General features: G+C 44.5%; 1 protein-coding gene across 1 annotated transcript in view; it reads left to right on the top strand.

Annotated features, from left to right (window-relative positions):
• Nucleotides 1-12248, top strand: part of LOC109903223 (coiled-coil domain-containing protein 85C-A-like) — a 90152-nt gene extending 77904 nt beyond the window's left edge. Inside the window, exons 4-5 of the mRNA XM_031787902.1 lie at nt 7789-7980; nt 9541-12248. Of these exons, the coding sequence (XP_031643762.1) occupies nt 7789-7980; nt 9541-9630 (282 nt within the window). The 3' untranslated portion in view covers nt 9631-12248. The remainder of the gene's footprint in view (nt 1-7788; nt 7981-9540) is intronic.
• Nucleotides 12249-17652: the final 5404 nt, after the last annotated feature.

Below are 17652 nucleotides of genomic sequence, written 5' to 3'. Positions count from 1 at the left end.
GGGCTACAGGACAATAAGCAAGCAGCTTGGTGAGAGCGCAATTATTAGAAAATGGAATAAGTTCAAGATGACGGTCAATCACCCTTGGTCTGGGGCTCCATGCAAGATCTCACCTCGTGGGGCATCAATGATCATGAGGAAGGTGAGGGATCAGCCCAGAACTACACGGCAGGACCTGGTCAATGACCTGAAGAGAGCTGGGACCACAGTCTCAAAGAAAACCATTAGTAACACACTACGCCGTCATGGATTAAAATCCTGCAGCGCACGCAAGGTCCCCCTGCTCAAGCCAGCGCTCGACTTAAGTTTGCCAATGACCATCTGAATGATCCAGAGGAGGAATGAGAGAAGGTCATGTGGTCTGATGAGACAAAAATAGAGCTTTTTGGTCTAAACTCCACTCGCCGTGTTTGGAGGAAGAAGAAGGATGAGTACAACCCCAAGAACACCATCCCAACCGTGAAGTATGGAGGTGGAAACATCATTCTTTGGGGATGCTTTTCTGCAAAGGGGACAGGATGACTGCACCGTATTGAGGGGAGGATGGATGGGGCCATGTATCGTGAGATCTTGGCCAACAACCTCCTTCCCTCAGTAAGAGCATTGAAGATGGGTCGTGGCTGGGTCTTCCAGCATGACAACGACCCGAAACACCACACAGCCAGGGCAACTAAGGAGTGGCTCCGTAAGAAGCATCACAAGGTCCTGGAGTGGCCTAGCCAGTCTCCAGACCTGAACCCAAAAGAAAATCTTTGGAGGGAGATGAAAGTCCGTATTGCCCAGCGACAGCCCCGAAACCTGAAGGATCTGGAGAAGGTCTGTATGGAGGAGTGGGCCAAAATCCCTGCTGCAGTCTGTGCAAACCTGGTCAAGAACTACAGGAAACGTATGATCTCTGTAATTGCAAACAAAGGTTTCTGCACCAAATATTAAGGACCTGCTTTTCTGATGTATCAAGTACTTATGTCATGCAATAAAATGCAAATTAGTTACTTAAAAATCACACAATGTGATTCTCTAGATTCCGTCCCTCAAAGTTGAAGTGTACCTATGATAAAAATTACAGACCTCTACATGCTTCGTAAGTAGGAAAACCTGCAAAATCGGCAGTGTATCAAATACTTGTTATCCCCACTGTATTTTCCGTCTGAGTCCATAAGGAGTACAATCTGTGTCTTGTGTATGTCCTCATTGGGTGTGTGTGTGTGTGGGGGGGGGGGGGCTATCAGAGTGGCTGACAGGGGGGTGCCCAGAAGGGGTGAGATCCCCAGGGCTTGGGGTTCTTCATTTGTCTGTCCTACTCTGATGTCGACGTGGTCAGGGTCTGGGGTGGACTCTTCTGCTGTGGTGTCGAGACTTTTGTCAGGAGCTGAGGTGGGCTGGTCTGCTGGCTTCTCTGCAGGGGTTGCCACCTCTCTAGTGGGTTGTTCTCTGTCACACACCATCCCCCTCACCCCCACCACCAGCAGTCTGATCCTCTCCTTTAGTGCTCTGTTCTTCTCCTGCTCTTTCTCCTGTTGAAGTTGTCTCACCACAGTCCAGAGTGCAGATATGTCTCTCTCCACCCCCAGCTCTCCGGGTCTGGTGAAGGGGGTGTTGTTGTGCTGGACTGTTGTCTGGGTCTGTGCTGACTGGAGTGTAATCACCTGCTGTTCCAGCTCCACCTGCCCTACCTCCAGCTGGGTAAATGTATCCTTCATTTCAATGAGGGGGTAGTACTCTGCTGGGAGGATGACTTTCCGCTTGGGGTTGCTCGTCTGTGGGGTTATATAATGAAGAGCTCTGGTCTGACCCGCTCGGGGTGGGGATATCTTTCTCAAGGGAGAGCTTCTCCTGCTGAGCTAATTCTTTGATTAGGTGAAAGTCCAGCTGAAACTTTTTGGGGTTGCCCTGTACCAGTACTGTTCCAAACTTATAGAGATTTATACAGTTGAAGTCGTAAGTTTACATACACTTAGGTTGGCCTCATTAAAACTAGTTTTTCAACCACTCCACAAATTTCTTGTTAACAAATTATAGTTTTGGCAAGTTGGTTAGGACATCTACTTTGTGCATGACACAAGTCATTTTTCCAACAATTGTTTACAGACAGACTATTTCACTTATAATTCACTGTATCACAACTCCAGTGGGTCAGAAGTTTACATACACTAAATTGACTGTGCATTTAAACAGCTTGGAACATTCCTGAAAATGATGTCATGGCTTTAGAAGCTTCCGATAGGCTAATTGACATAATTTGAGTCAATTGGAGGTGTACCTGTGGATGTATTTCAAGGCCTACCTTCAAACACAGTGCCTCTTTGCTTGACATCATGAGAAAATCAAAAGAAACTAGCCAAGACTACAGAAAAAAAATTGTGGACCTCCACAAGTCTGGTTCATCCTTGGGAGAAATGTCCAAACGCCTGAAGGTACCATGTTCATCTGTACTAACAATAGTACGCAAGTATAAATACCATGGGATCACGCAGCCGTCATACCGCTCAGGAAGGAGATGCGTTCTGTCTCCTAGAGATTAATGTACTTTGGTGCGAAAGTGCAAATCAATCCCAGAACAACAGCAAAGGACCTTGTGAAGATGCTGGAGGAAACAGGTACAAAAGTATCATAACCTGAAAGGCCGCTCAGCAAGGAAGAAGCCACTGCTCCAAAACCGCCTTTAAAAAAGCCAGACTATGGTTTGCAACTGCACATGGGGACAAAGATCGTACTTTTTGGAGAAATGTCCTCTGATCTGATGAAACAAAAATAGATCTGTTTGACCATAATGACCATCATTATGTTTGGAGGAAAAAGGGGGAGGCTTGCAATCGTGAAGCACGGGGGTGGCAGCACCATGTTGTGGGGGTGCTTTGCTGCAGGAGGGACTGGTGCACTTCACAAAATAGATGTCATCATGAGGGAAGGAAAATTATGTGGATATTTTGAAGCAACATCTGAAGCAACATCTCAAGACACAGGAAGTTAAAGTTTGGTCGCAAATGGGTCTTCCAAATTGACAATGACCCCAAGCATACTTCCAAAGTTGTGGCAAAATGGCTTAAGGACAACAAAGTCAAGGTATTAGAGTGGCCATCACAAAGCCCTGACCTCAATCCTATAGACAATTTGTGGGCAGAACTGAAAGTGTGTGCGAGCAAGGAAGCCTACAAACCTGACTCAGTTACACCAGCTCTGTCAGGAGGAATGGGCCAACATTCACCCATCTGGGTGAATGTTGGGAAGCTTGTGGAAGGCTACCTGAAATGTTTGACCCAAGTAAAAAAATAAAATAAAGGCAATGCTACCAAATACTAATTCAGTGTATGTAAACTTCTGACCCACTGGGAATGTGATGAAAGAAATAAGAGCTGAAATTTGACATTCTTAAAAAAAATGGTGATCCTAACTGACCTAAAACAGGGAATTTTTCTCGGATTACATGTCAGGAAATGTGAAAAACTGAGTTTAAATGTATTTGGCTAAGGTGTATGTAAACTTCCAGCTTCAACTGTATTAGCTGTGGGTTTTGATTTGGAGCGAAGGTTATGTTGTAGAGGGTAGCATCCTGTTATATGTATATGACAAAAAAAATCCAAGTTTATCCAATTCTAAATCTATATTTTTTAAGAACATGCTGAAAAATGCAGGAGCTCATCTGATTATGACCTCTCTCTCTCTCTCACGTCTATTCACATTCCGCTCAGACAATGACATGGACTGATACACACTTTAAAGTTTATGGTGGGTGGTGTCCAGTGTTGTAGAAATAAAGAACATATTTGCTTATTGTTTGGCATAACCTGTGTGCTACGTCAATATGTTGTGAGGGGTTACCTGTGATACGTAGAGAGAGATGGTACCTATTGTTGAGGGGGTCGCCCCCACCCCTGCTAACCCCCCCTCTATAGCCCCTACACCCCCCTACATCCGTCACATGCTAAAATTAGCCCAGTGATCGTGATCACATCGCTGTAGCACTGACTGAGGCAAAATCCCAACCATCTAATAACAAGAGCAGCCAATCAAATGTCAATCAAGATTCTCTTTGACACAGTAGCAGTTACAATGTACTTTTAATGGGTGATTCTGTCTTGTAAAAATGGTTGGTTGTTAATGTCTTTTAAACTAGAGCCTCTATTTATGTTTTCTTTTAAACATCCCAAATGCCACCATATTCCCTACATATTGCACTACTTTTGACCAGAGGCATATGGGCCCTGGTCAAATGTAGTACACTATACAGGGAATAGGGTGCCATTTGGGATGCACATAAGTGTGGTGTCTATCTCAGTGTTCTCTGAGGATTGCTACTAGGTATTGATACAGGCTCTGTAACAGTAGACTGTCAGGCGGATCAGGTTCACTTCCTTCCTCTTCTATAATACCTCTACAGCAGGGGCCTACACCATTCACCCTGGAGCTGTTGTTATTGCCTCTCTCCTTTGTGTGTGTTGCTCACACTCCAGTCAGACCCCCCCCCCCCCCCCCCCCCAGGGGCACCAGTGTTGGAATGCTGGCTGGGATTGTTGAGGATTTAATGCAAGAGTGGTGCTCAAAAGGCTGGGACTGAGCTGTATTGGGATAGGACCAGGGATAGAGATAACTAAGGGTTTGGACAGTGAGTGATGGGACTGAGCTGTATTGGGATAGGACCAGGGATAGAGATAGCTAAGGGCTTGGACAGTGAGTGATGGGACTGAGCTGTATTGGGATAGGACCAGGGATAGAGATAACTAAGGGTTTGGACAGTGAGTGATGGGACTGAGCTGTATTGGGATAGGACCAGGGATAGAGATAGCTAAGAGCTTGGACAGTGAGTGCTGGGACTGACATGTACTGGGGAGGGATAGGATAGTCAGGACTACTGCTCCTCTCCCTCAAAGACCTCTTTGTGCATCAGCTGTGACCCAGAGATGGAAAGACACAGGGGAGATGTAACCCCACCAGGGTAGGACCAGGTTAGAATCAGGGGAGATGTAACCCCACCAGGGTAGGACCAAGTTAGGATCAGGAGAGATGTAACCCCACCAGGGTAGGACCAGGGGAGATGTAACCCTACCAGGGTAGAACCAGTTTAGGACCAGGGGAGATGTAACCCCACCAGGGTAGGACCAGGGTAGGACCCGGGGGGATGTAACCCCACCAGGGTAGGACCACGGGAGATGTAACCCCACCATGGTAGGACCAGGTTAGGACCAGGAGAGTTTAACCCCACCAGCGTAGTACCAGGTTAGGACCAGGGGAGATGTAACCCCACCAGGGTAGGACCAGGTTAGGACCAGGGGAGATGTAACCCCACCAGTGTAGGACCACGGGAGATGTAACCCCACCATGGTAGGACCATATTAGGATCAGGGGAGATGTAACCCCACCAGGGTAGGACCAGGTTAGGATCAGGAGAGACTAACCCCACCATGGTAGGACCAGGTTAGGATCAGGAGAGACTAACCCCACCAGGGTAGGACCAGGGGAGATGTAACCCCACCAGGGTAGGACCAGGTTAGGATCAGGATAGATGTAACCCCACCAGTGTAGGACCACGGGAGATGTAACCCCACCATGGTAGGTAGGACCATGTTAGGATCAGGGGAGATGTAACCCCACCAGGGTAGGACCAGGTTAGGATCAGGAGAGGTGTAACCCCACCATGGTAGGACCAGGTTAGGATCAGGAGAGATGTAACCCCACCAGAGTAGGACCACGGGAGATGTAACCCCACCATGGTAGGACCAGGTTAGGATCAGGAGAGACTAACCCCACCAGGGTAGGACCAGGTTAGGATCAGGGGAGATATAACCCAACCAGGGTAGGACCAGGTTAGGACCAGGGGAGATGTAACCCTACCAGGGTAGAACCAGTTTAGGACCACGGGAGATGTAACCCCACCAGGGTATGATCAGGATATATGTAACCCCACCATGGCAGGACCAGGTTAGGATCAGGAGAGATGTAACCCGGCCAGTGTAGGACAACGGGAGATGTAACCCCACCATGGTAGGACCAGGTTAGGATCAGGAGAGACTAACCCCACCAGGGTAGGACCAGGTTAGGACCAGGGGAGATGTAACCCCACCAGGGTAGGACCAGGGGAGATGTAACCCTACCAGGGTAGAACCAGTTTAGGACCAGGGGAGATGTAACCCCACCATGGTAGGACCAGGTTAGGATCAGGAGAGGTGTAACACCACCATGGTAGGACCAGGTTAGGATCAGGAGAGATGTAACCCCACCAGTGTAGGACCACAGGAGATGTAACCCCACCATGGTAGGACCAGGTTAGGATCAGGGGGAATGTAACCCCACCACGGTAGGACCAGGTTAGGATCAGGAGAGATATAACCCCACCAGTGTAGGACCACATGAGATGTAACCCCACCATGGTAGGACCAGGTTAGGATCAGGAGAGACTAACCCCACCAGGGTAGGACCAGGTTAGTATCAGGGGAGATATAACCCAACCAGGGTAGGACCAGGTTAGGACCAGGGGAGATGTAACCTCACCAGGGAAGATGTAACCCTACCAGGGGAGATGTAACCCTACCAGGGTAGGACCAGTTTAGGATCAGGGGAGATGTAACCCCACCAGGGTAGGATCAGGTTAGGATCAGGAGAGATGTAACCCCACCATGGTAGGACCAGGGGAGATGTAAACCCACCATGGTAGGACCAGGTTAGGATCAGGAGAGATGTAACCCCACCAGGGTCGGACCATGTTAGGATCAGGAGAGATGTAACCCCACCATGGTAGGACCAGGGGAGATGTAAACCCACCATGGTAGGACCAGGTTAGGATCAGGAGAGATGTAACCCCACCAGGGTAGGACCAGGGGAGATGTAACCACACCAGGGTAGGACCAGGGGAGATGTAACCCCACCAGGGTAGGACCAGGTTAGGATCAGGGAGATGTAACCCCACCAGGGCAGATGTAACCCTACCAGGGGAGATGTAACCCTACCAGGTTAGGACCAGGTTAGGATCAGGAGAGATGTAACCCCACCAGGGTAGGACCACGTTAGGATCAGGAGAGATGTAACCCAACCATGGTAGGACCAGGGGAGATGTAAACCCACCATGGTAGAACCAGGTTAGGATCAGGAGAGATGTAACCCCACCAGGGTAGGACCAGGTTAGGATCAGGAGAGATGTAACCCCACCAGGGTAGGACCAGGGGAGAAGTAACCCCACCAGGGAAGATGTAACCCTACCAGGGGAGATGTAACCCCACCAGGGTAGGACCAGGTTAGGATCAGGAGAGATGTAACCCCACCAGGGTAGGACCAGGTTAGGATCAGGGGAGATGTAACCACACCAGGGTAGGACCAGGGGAGATGTAACCCCACCAGGGTAGGACCAGGTTAGGATCAGGAGAGATGTAACCCCACCAGGGTAGGACAAGGTTAGGATCAGGGGAGATGTAAACCCAACAGGGTAGGACCAGGTTAGGATCAAGAGAGATGTAACCACACCAGGGTAGGACCAGGGGAGATGTAACCCCACCAGGGTAGGACCAGGTTAGGATCAGGGAGATGTAACCCCACCAGGGAAGATGTAACCCTACCAGGGGAGATGTAACCCTACCAGGGGAGATGTAACCCAACCAGGGTAGGACCAGGGCAGGACCCAGAATGAAAGGATTTAATCTCATTTCGGTGGGTGGTGAACTATAGTACCCCAGAGAGAGAGGGGAGAGGGGGGATTAGCATGATGTTACTAACATGATGGTGTGTGTGTGTGAGAGAGAGAGAGAATAAAGTATATTCATGTGTGTGTGACCACACTGACCATCTCTCCTCTCTCTCCAGGGCTCTGGTAGGTCCCCCAGTGATGAGCCCCCCCCCCCAGCAGACTACCTCCCAGTGGGCCAGAAGCCAGAGGCTGTGGTCCATGCCATGAAGGTACTGGAGGTCCATGAGAACCTGGAGAAGAAGATCCCTGAAGACTACGACGAAGACCTCAGTGAGAAGGAGAAGGCCATCGTCAGGGAGATGTGTAATGTAAGAAACTTTCTCTCTCTCCTCTCTTCCATATTACCTTTCTCATCTCCTCTATCCTATCCCAGTAAGCTAATAATGAGAGCTTGATTAAGATACATGAGTTGCGTCTCCCTCTCCCTCTCCCTCTCCATATCCCTCCCCCTCCCCCTCTCCCTCCCAGTTTCTGTTTGTTTGCCTGTCCGAATCACAAGCCTGCCATCGCTTTGACGGAGAGCAGTGTTTCAATTACTGCACAATTACCCCCATTCCATCCCTCCCTCTCAACCTCCCCCCTCTCACCCCTCCTCTCTCACCCCTTCACTTCCCCGTGCTATAATTGGAGGTTCCCATAAAGGAGCCATAGTGTTTACGACACACTTGTCAGCGTAATTAAAATAACTTCACTGGGAGAAACAATGGAAGCTCTTATTGTGGCCTCTTAAGCCTTCAAGCTCCATTCCCCCTGTAAACCTCCCAGATACATTCCCCCTGTAAACCTCCCAGATACATTCCCCCTGTAAACCTCCCAGATACATTCCCCCTGTAAACCTCCCAGATACATTCCCCCTGTAAACCTCCCAGATACATTCCCCCTGTAAACCTCCCAGATACATTCCCCCTGTAAACCTCCCAGATACATTCCCCCTGTAAACCTCCCAGATACATTCCCCCTGTAAACCTCCCAGATACATTCCCCCTGTAAACCTCCCAGATACATTTCCCCTGTAAATCTCCCAGATACATTCCCCCTGTAAACCTCCCAGATACATTCCCCCTGTAAACCTCCCAGATACATTCCCCCTGTAAACCTCCCAGATACATTCCCCCTGTAAACCTCCCAGATACATTCCCCCTGTAAACCTCCCAGATACATTCCCCCTGTAAACCTCCCAGATACATTCCCCCTGTAAACCTCCCAGATACATTCCACCTGTAAACCTCCCAGATACATTCCCCCTGTAAACCTCCCAGGCCTAGGATAAAATAGGAGGATAGAAAGTAGTGCACTATAAAGATAATATACACTATGTGACAGGCCTGGCGAGGAGTACAGGGTAGTATGGGACCAGTGTTCTCGTAGGGACAACCCTGGGGCCCTTCCAGGCTTTCAGTAGCCATGCCTGTTGGTTGTTCCATACAGAGCTCTGTACATGAGAAACAGAGAACATGGAGACACAATGCAGCCATTTACAGTCAAGTATCCCATCTACCATAAAGACATCCTGGTCACTAATGAGGTCTATGTTACATGGTCCTGGGTCGACCTCTCTCTCTCTCATCACAGAGTTGGGAGTTAAGTGTTGCACAGCTGTTGTTGTGTCCCCCTAAAATTGCATTTTCTGCTCAGATTATGTGGAGCACATTTTTGTTGACACCCATTGGTTGGCTGGATTCCAGTCATATATATGGTTCCCATCTCTCTATGACCTCCCTTTGACCCACAGGGTCAATTAGTACTACATTTCACTTCTAGAGACCCTCATCTGAAGGGACTGGATATACTGTAGATAGTATACAGCCGTTGTGTAACAGGGTTTTGTGTCCCCTCTCCCACTTCCCTGTACTCTGTTGTGTTCTCAGGTGGTGTGGCGTAAACTAGGTGACGCTGCAGGATCCAAGCCTTCCATCCGCCAGCATCTCTCTGGGAACCAGTTCAAAGGGCCCTTGTAGTCCTTAAGACCACATTAACCAGCGCACAGCAGCACTCAGACGAGACAAACGGACAGACAGACAAATGAACAACAACAACCATCTCAAATGAACAACAAGGGGCACATCTCAAATGACACCCTCCTATTTTCTCAGCACTGTGTGACCGTGGCTAGATGATCCCCACAAACTCTAGCCTGAACCCAAACCTCTGTGCTTAGCCTCCCCTAACATTGTCCCCTGGTGAATATAGGAATGTAGGCTACACCTGACCTGGATACTGGGTACAGTAAATCTCAGTTTAGATCGGACAAAATAGGCTGCGCCGATGAAGGGTTAAAAACAGCGGTTGGCAATCCTATAGCCTCTGACCACGTTGGCTCTCATTTTCTGTTTATTTCAAGACAATTGTACATGTTGAATGACACACCGTTTGTCAATACCAGGTAATCTAGTGCCCACGGCCAACGTTGGTTATGGGGTCATCCTTAAAGAGAAGGAAGAGGATAAACTGTCCCTTACAACCAGTCACTACACCTGAGCTACAGTACTTTACCTGACCCTCTGCCATCTCCAACCAACGTCTGTTTTGGTGTTTGTAAATGTTCACCTACCAAGTGTTCAAGACTGACAACCACTCCAGGACAAACCATTCTACTATTCTGAAGTCAAGGCCCTGATATGTTCTGTTCTTGACTTTACTTCCATTACTTTTCCATTCAACAGCCAACTGACTGGCAACTCCTTACAACATAGATGAGGACAAATACTGTCATTTCCTTCAGTGTAGAATCACAAGCCATAGGTTTATACAACGTGAAACCTAGCTGCTGTAGGATGCTGTTTAATAATGTAGTCCTCTTTTGTCTGAGAGAAGTATGTGTACAAATGTAGATGGAAATCCTTTCAAAGTGTTAAACTAAATTCTAGCACTAAAGTAGGTTATGTTTAACAAAATGTAGTGCTATTTTTTTGACCTGTTTTTGGTGTTCATGTTTGTTTGTGCTTCAAATGGCATCCTATTCTTTATACCAACACTATATAGGGAAAAGGGTGACATTTGGTATGCACACTTTATAACTAAGTACAGAAAGTGGCACACCGAGTGCAGTTTCATAAATGTAATCCCAAGGCAGAAAGCTTATAGCCTGGGGGCCAGCCTGCTTAGCCACTCCTGAAAACTCCTGATAGAACTGTCATGACAAACATGACTACAATGACAGCAATGGAGTTGGTAAAAGCAAACAGTTCTGGGACCAGACTAGAAGGCTGTCATACTATTAACTGAAACATGAACTCAAGGGAAGGTTACGGTTCATGCCAGAAAGTCAGACTCTTGCTAGATGGAAGTCGGACTTTTCACTTACAAATCTGCAGATCTTATATATGACAATCGTTGAAACGGTTTGAAAACAACTTATTTTGACCAGTCCTAAGTATTCTCTATGAGCTCTTGCCCATTCAACCTCTGAATGGCACACATACACAATCCATGTCTCAATTGTCTCAAGGCTTATCCTTCTTTAACCTGTCTCCTCCCCTTCATCTACACTGATTGAAGTGGATTTAACAAGTGACATCAATTAGGGATCATAACTTTCACCTGGATTCACCTGGTTAGTCTATGTCATGGAAAGAGCAGGTGTTCTTAATGTTTTGTTCACTCAATGCATGTATACTGAGTTCTCGGAGCTGGATCCTATGTATACTTTATAAGGTGTCTTAGCTGGCTCCTGTACATTATGACATGTGTTAGGCCTGTGTATGCTGTATGAAGTCTCATAGATTATCACTGTACAATCAGTGAGTCTAGCAATCCTTGGCAAGTCTCATACAATTCTTATGTATGTTCAATGAAGTCTCATAGATGATCACTGTGCGTGTTTAAGTCTCCTAGGGTCCCTATGTATGCTGTATGAAGTGTCATAGATGATCACTGTGCATGATTAAGTCTCCTAGGGTCCCTATGTATGCTGTATGAAGTCTCATAGATGATCACTGTGCGTAATTAAGTCTCCTAGGATCCCTATGTATGCTGTATGAAGTCTCATAGATGATCACTGTGCATAATTAAGTCTCCTAGGATCCCTATGTATGCTGTATGAAGTCTCATAGATGATCACTGTGTGTAATTAAGTATCCTAAGGTCCCTATGTATACTGTATGAAGTCTCATAGATGTCATCTCTATGTGAGGTCTTCCAGCGGGACTTCAGTGTACAATACACTATGTAGCTAAATGAAGCTTCATAGCTGTGTTCTATACTCTACGGTGGCTCCTAGCCGATTTCTGTGTATTTGAGTCATCTCAGTATTGTACGGGGTCTTTTAGGTGACATTACCTATATAACACCGTCATAAGACTGACATAAGACGTCATTAAGAGTTTTAACAGACAGATGTCATTAAGAGTAATAACATCTATGTATATCCTAATCTCTTCTTTATAGGGAGTTGTACAATGCATGTACAATGAATGAAGTGTCATAGCTGTGCTGAGTTCTATGTACATGCATATGTTAGGCCAGTGAATACTGTTTATGAGCACTCAGAGTCTATATAGTGTAGGAGTAATATTGGCTAGGTTGAGTTCTGAATAGGCAGTTACAAACTGTGTTAAAATAAACTTGCTGTATTCTCTCGGATTTGTGTTCTAAAATCTGAACAAAAGGTTTGATGTCAGATTGGTAAATTATTCTGAATTGAGTTTGACACATTGTCAATCTATTTCGGGGTATAATACATGTATACCCCAATTGTTATTATACAGAAGAGTGTGTATAAATCTATGTTTACACAAAAAATATTCTCATTTTATTGATAGCAGAAGAGTGGCTGAGTTCATCCCAAATGGCACCCTATATAGTGCATTACTTTTGACCAGAGACCCTTTTTACCCTGGTAAAATGTAGTGCACTAAATAGGGAATAGACTACCATTTGGGATTAATACGCTGTGTTTCAGTGTGGAGGAGTCTGGATGCAGCTGGCTGTGTGTCTGATCTGACTCGTAACATAGAAGGACTGTATGAACAAAATGAGCAGCAAATCAACAAGGAAGATAAATGTGTTTGAATTGAGGACTGCTATAAAAGCATTACTGTTCTGTACGGTGTTGTTGTTGTTGTAATAGTTAGGCATTGATGACTAAGGAGTTTCATAATGGAAAGAAATGTACAAATGCGTGTCTATACACACACTCAGTCTTCACAAATTAAAACTATAGCAAAAGGTTTATTTAACAGTCTACACGCAACTTACTACATGTTCATTTGAAAGCACAAAGTTCTGATTTAAAGTTTGACAATTTTCCTTTTGTTACATTCAAATGCACGGCTTCTTTTCTGAATGAGGCATCTCTACGTGGAACCTGTGATGAAATTCTATGTTCTCTTTTTTTGCCTCTTTCACTGTGGTACACAGTTTAAGTTGTATCCTAGGATATGCACAGTTTAAGTTGTATCCTAGGATATGCACAGTTTAAGTTGTATCCTAAGATATACACAGTTTAAGTTGTATCCTAGGATAAACACAGTTTAAGTTGTATCCTAGGATATACACAGTTTAAGTTGTATCCTAGGATAAACACAGTTTACATTGTATCCTAGGATATGCACAGTTTAAGTTGTATCCTAGGATATGCACAGTTTAAGTTGTATCCTAGGATATGCACAGTTTAAGTTGTATCCTAGGATATACACAGTTTAAGTTGTATCCTAGGATAAACACAGTTTAAGTTGTATCCTAGGATATACACAGTTTAAGTTGTATCCTAGGATAAACACAGTTTACATTGTATCCTAGGATATGCACAGTTTAAGTTGTATCCTAGGATATGCACAGTTTAAGTTGTATCCTAGGATATACACAGTTTAAGTTGTATCCTAGGATATACACAGTTTACGTTGTATCCTAGGATATGCACAGTTTAAGTTGTATCCTAGGATATGCACAGTTTAAGTTGTATCCTAGGATATACACAGTTTAAGTTGTATCCTAGGATATGCACAGTTTAAGTTGTATCCTAGGATATGCACAGTTTAAGTTGTATCCTAGGATATACACAGTTTAAGTTGTATCCTAGGATATACACAGTTTAAGTTGTATCCTAGGATATGCACAGTTTAAGTTGTATCCTAGGATATGCACAGTTTAAGTTGTATCCTAGGATATGCACAGTTTAAGTTGTATCCTAGGATATACACAGTTTAAGTTGTATTCTAGGATATACACAGTTTAAGTTGTATCCTAGGATATACACAGTTTAAGTTGTATCCTAGGATATACACAGTTTAAGTTGTATCCTAGGATATACACAGTTTAAGTTGTATCCTAGGATATGCACAGTTTAAGTTGTATCCTAGGATATGCACAGTTTAAGTTGTATCCTAGGATATACACAGTTTAAGTTGTATCCTAGGATATACACAGTTTAAGTTGTATCCTAGGATATACACAGTTTAAGTTGTATCCTAGCATATACACAGTTTAAGTTGTATCCTAGGATATACACAGTTTAAGTTGTATCCTAGGATATACACAGTTTAAGTTGTATCCTAGGATATACACAGTTTAAGTTGTATCCTAGGATATGCACAGTTTAAGTTGTATCCTAGGATATGCACAGTTTAAGTTGTATCCTAGGATATACACAGTTTAAGTTGTATCCTAGGATATGCACAGTTTAAGTTGTATCCTAGGATATGCACAGTTTAAGTTGTATCCTAGGATATACACAGTGCTGTGTACATAAATACCTGCTGCTCCTGTAGCATACCTGCAACTAGCCCGCCTATGTTTCCCCACAACCTGTATGTAGCTGAAAATGTATATTTTAGCAAATTGTAAAATGTGAAAATTTAAATAAGCTGCTTTTATATGATTTTGAAATAAAAATGGAGTTTAAGTTTTAAACCCTCACCTGTTTACGAATGTTGATGAAAGTGTAACTTAGTGATACGGAAAAGGCTATATGGATACTCCTGACCTGCAATCCAATATTTCATTTCAGAATTGGTTAAAATGAGGTTGTTACAGTTAAGGTAGGGGTCAGTTTTAGAATTTGGTAAGCAGTTTCCTTATAGCCTCTCCCTAGTGAAACGGTTAAAAACAGTAAACATGATGCAGCACCCTTGGGCCAATTGAGATACTGTGTGTGACTAACACATTTCAGTTAATTACTATAGCTCCCGCCTTAGTCCAATCTGTGTTATTTTGTAAACGGCAGATCTCTATGGCAAGACGCATAATTCACCAGAGTTTCGTCAAAATCAGGCCAGTGCAGTCTGAGATAGCGCGTGTGACTAACATATAAACGGACGAAAACAGATCCACAATTTCATTGTGGAGGACAACAAGAGATGGTTAACAAGCAACATTGGTCAAATTTTCAAGGAAGAGAGGATGCCTTTAAAGGTGTTGGTTCATTCAGGGCCTCAATTTCAATGGCTTGACAAGGACACCCCCTAGTGGCTAACACATGTAATGACATGAAGCATGGGCAAAAGTTAATGGGCAGCATGTAAACTACAAGGTTCAGATTGACTTCTTTTCAGTATGACAGCTTCTCCAAAGACAAAACAACAGTGTTCTATGCCATGTGACTTTGCTTACAGTAACTTGACATATACAAACATCAACTAAGTAACAAATGGAAGATATGAAAGTATACAAGGTGTAATAAAAAAACTTCAACATTAAAAAAATCAAACACAAACTTTTTTCAATAAAGTCTAAAACATCCCATAAACTGTGTGATTATTTAGAGTGTGTGTGTGCCATGCATGGGTGTGTTTATGTTCCACACCATGCACAATGTTACAATGGAATACTTGATACAGTGGAATCAGAATATAACACTGGTTTAGTAGTGTGTTTGAAACAGAAAGGAATGCATATGGAAGATCATTTTGTGTGTGTATATATATATATATATATATATATATATATATATATATATATATAAAATGTGGACACCACTTCAAATGAGTGGATTCTGATATTTCAGCCACACCCATTGCTGACCGGTGTATAAAAAATCAAGCACACAGCCATGCAATCTCCATAGACAAATAGTCCAACGCTATTACTAGTCCAACGCTCTAACCACTAGGCTACCCTGCCTCTGGAAGAAACGTCAGCACAATAACTGTATGTCGGGAGCTTCATGAAATGGGTTTCCATGGCTGAGCAGCCTCATACAAGCCTAAGTCTCCATGCGCAATGCCAAGTGTCGGCTAGAGTGGTGTAAAACTCGCTGCAATGGATCAGTGGAAACGCATTCTCTGGCGTGATGAATCACACTTCACCAGTCCGACGGACAAATCTGGGTTTGGCGGATGTCAGGAGAACGCTACTTGCCCGAATGAATAGTCATAGTACTAACTGTAAAGTTTGGTGGAGGAGGAATTATGGTCCGGGGCTGTTTTTTATGGTTGGGACTGAACGGAAGCAAGTCCCCGCAGCAATGTTCCAACATCTAGAGGAAAGCCTTCACAGAAGAGTGGGGGTTGTTATAGCAGCAAAGGGGGACCAAATCCATATTACAGTTTTTGCCGATTGCTTACACACTGAAAGTGAATGCTTAGGCAAAAGCATCAAAACCTTAACTTTTGTAATCATGTCTTAAAGGCAGCAAAAGTACAAACACATTTTCTCCTTTGCACTTTGTTTGCAATTCTGCAACACACTTGCACTTACATTAATTAGACACTTCGTTCAACAATGAAATCTCTTGCAATCATCGGGAAAACACTTCTATTCAACATGCAAAACATACCTGAAATTGGCAACACACACACACACGCAAATACTTCTACAGTAATTGAACACCAATTACACTGAGCCTCAGCACTACAAACAGACCTCAGGTAAGATCACCTCTTTGGTGAGAACTTTACAAACATGGAGGCAGTGAGAGCGAGAGGAAGAGAGAGAGAGGAGGAGGACAAGACAAAGAAGGGGACCAAGCAACAGACGGAGACATATTTCCGACGACATTAGGGCCACTTTGGTGGACCGTGTCATAAATCATGGCCTGACAATGAGGGAGGCACAGAGTCCAGACCAACCTGAGTCGCTTCACGGTAGCATCCATAATACGGACATTTAGACTGGAGAACAGGTATGTCTTCAACATTCTACACTAGACTGTACCTATGTAATTGTTTCACATCATTCTGCATCACAGTACAATACAATGTAGTCCTACAATATTAGGTCTATTTTCCTCAGCAAATTTTTTTGTAGGTATATTACTGTGAAGAGAACTGCCAGACCACTTCCTGTGGGTGGAAGACAACGTCTGTTCACCATGAACAGGCCGCTGTCAAGCTAGTGTTGGTAAACAACACCATCCGCCTACATCAACTACAAGAGCAAATCATCGCAGATCACACAACATTCCATAATATCAATCATGTCAGTATGTCGACACTCTGCCGCAACACCAACTTATGATGAAGCAGCTGTACAGGGTTCCATTTGAAAGGAACAGCATTTGTCAAAAGTGTCATTGTACTATACTGGAATACAGTAATGGCGGTAGAATGTGTAACCTAGGAGGCCCCATTCTGGCACCTGCCTTGTCTTTAGTTTTGAATGTGTCTGACCCAAACCAATCCCATCCTTGAGTGAAAATGTAGACATAGCTTTTCTCTGTTTTGAGTTACACCATATTCATGGTATGCATTTTCTGTTACAGAGTCCTGGACTTTAATGCAGCTACACAGCCTCATGAGTTAATTTTCATTGATGTTTCTGAATTCAATCTAGCTAAAACCAGGCATTGGGGCCGGAATGTTCTAGGACAAAGATCCATTGTGAATGTCCCTGGGTAACGCGGGGGAATTTTTGTAATTTTTAATTTGACCTTTATTTAACCAGGCAAGTCAGTTAAGAACACATTCTATTTTCAATGACGGCCTGGGAACAGTGGGTTAACTGCCTGTTCAGGAGCAGAACGACAGATTTGTACCTTGTCAGCTCGGGGGTTTGAACTTGCAACCTTCCGGTTACTAGTCCAACGCTCTAACCACTAGGCTACC

This window comes from Oncorhynchus kisutch, linkage group LG14, assembly GCF_002021735.2.
Source record: "Oncorhynchus kisutch isolate 150728-3 linkage group LG14, Okis_V2, whole genome shotgun sequence".
Lineage (NCBI taxonomy): Eukaryota > Metazoa > Chordata > Actinopteri > Salmoniformes > Salmonidae > Oncorhynchus > Oncorhynchus kisutch.
Note: the sequence above shows the minus strand (reverse complement) of the source record. Positions and strands in the feature narration are given on the sequence as shown.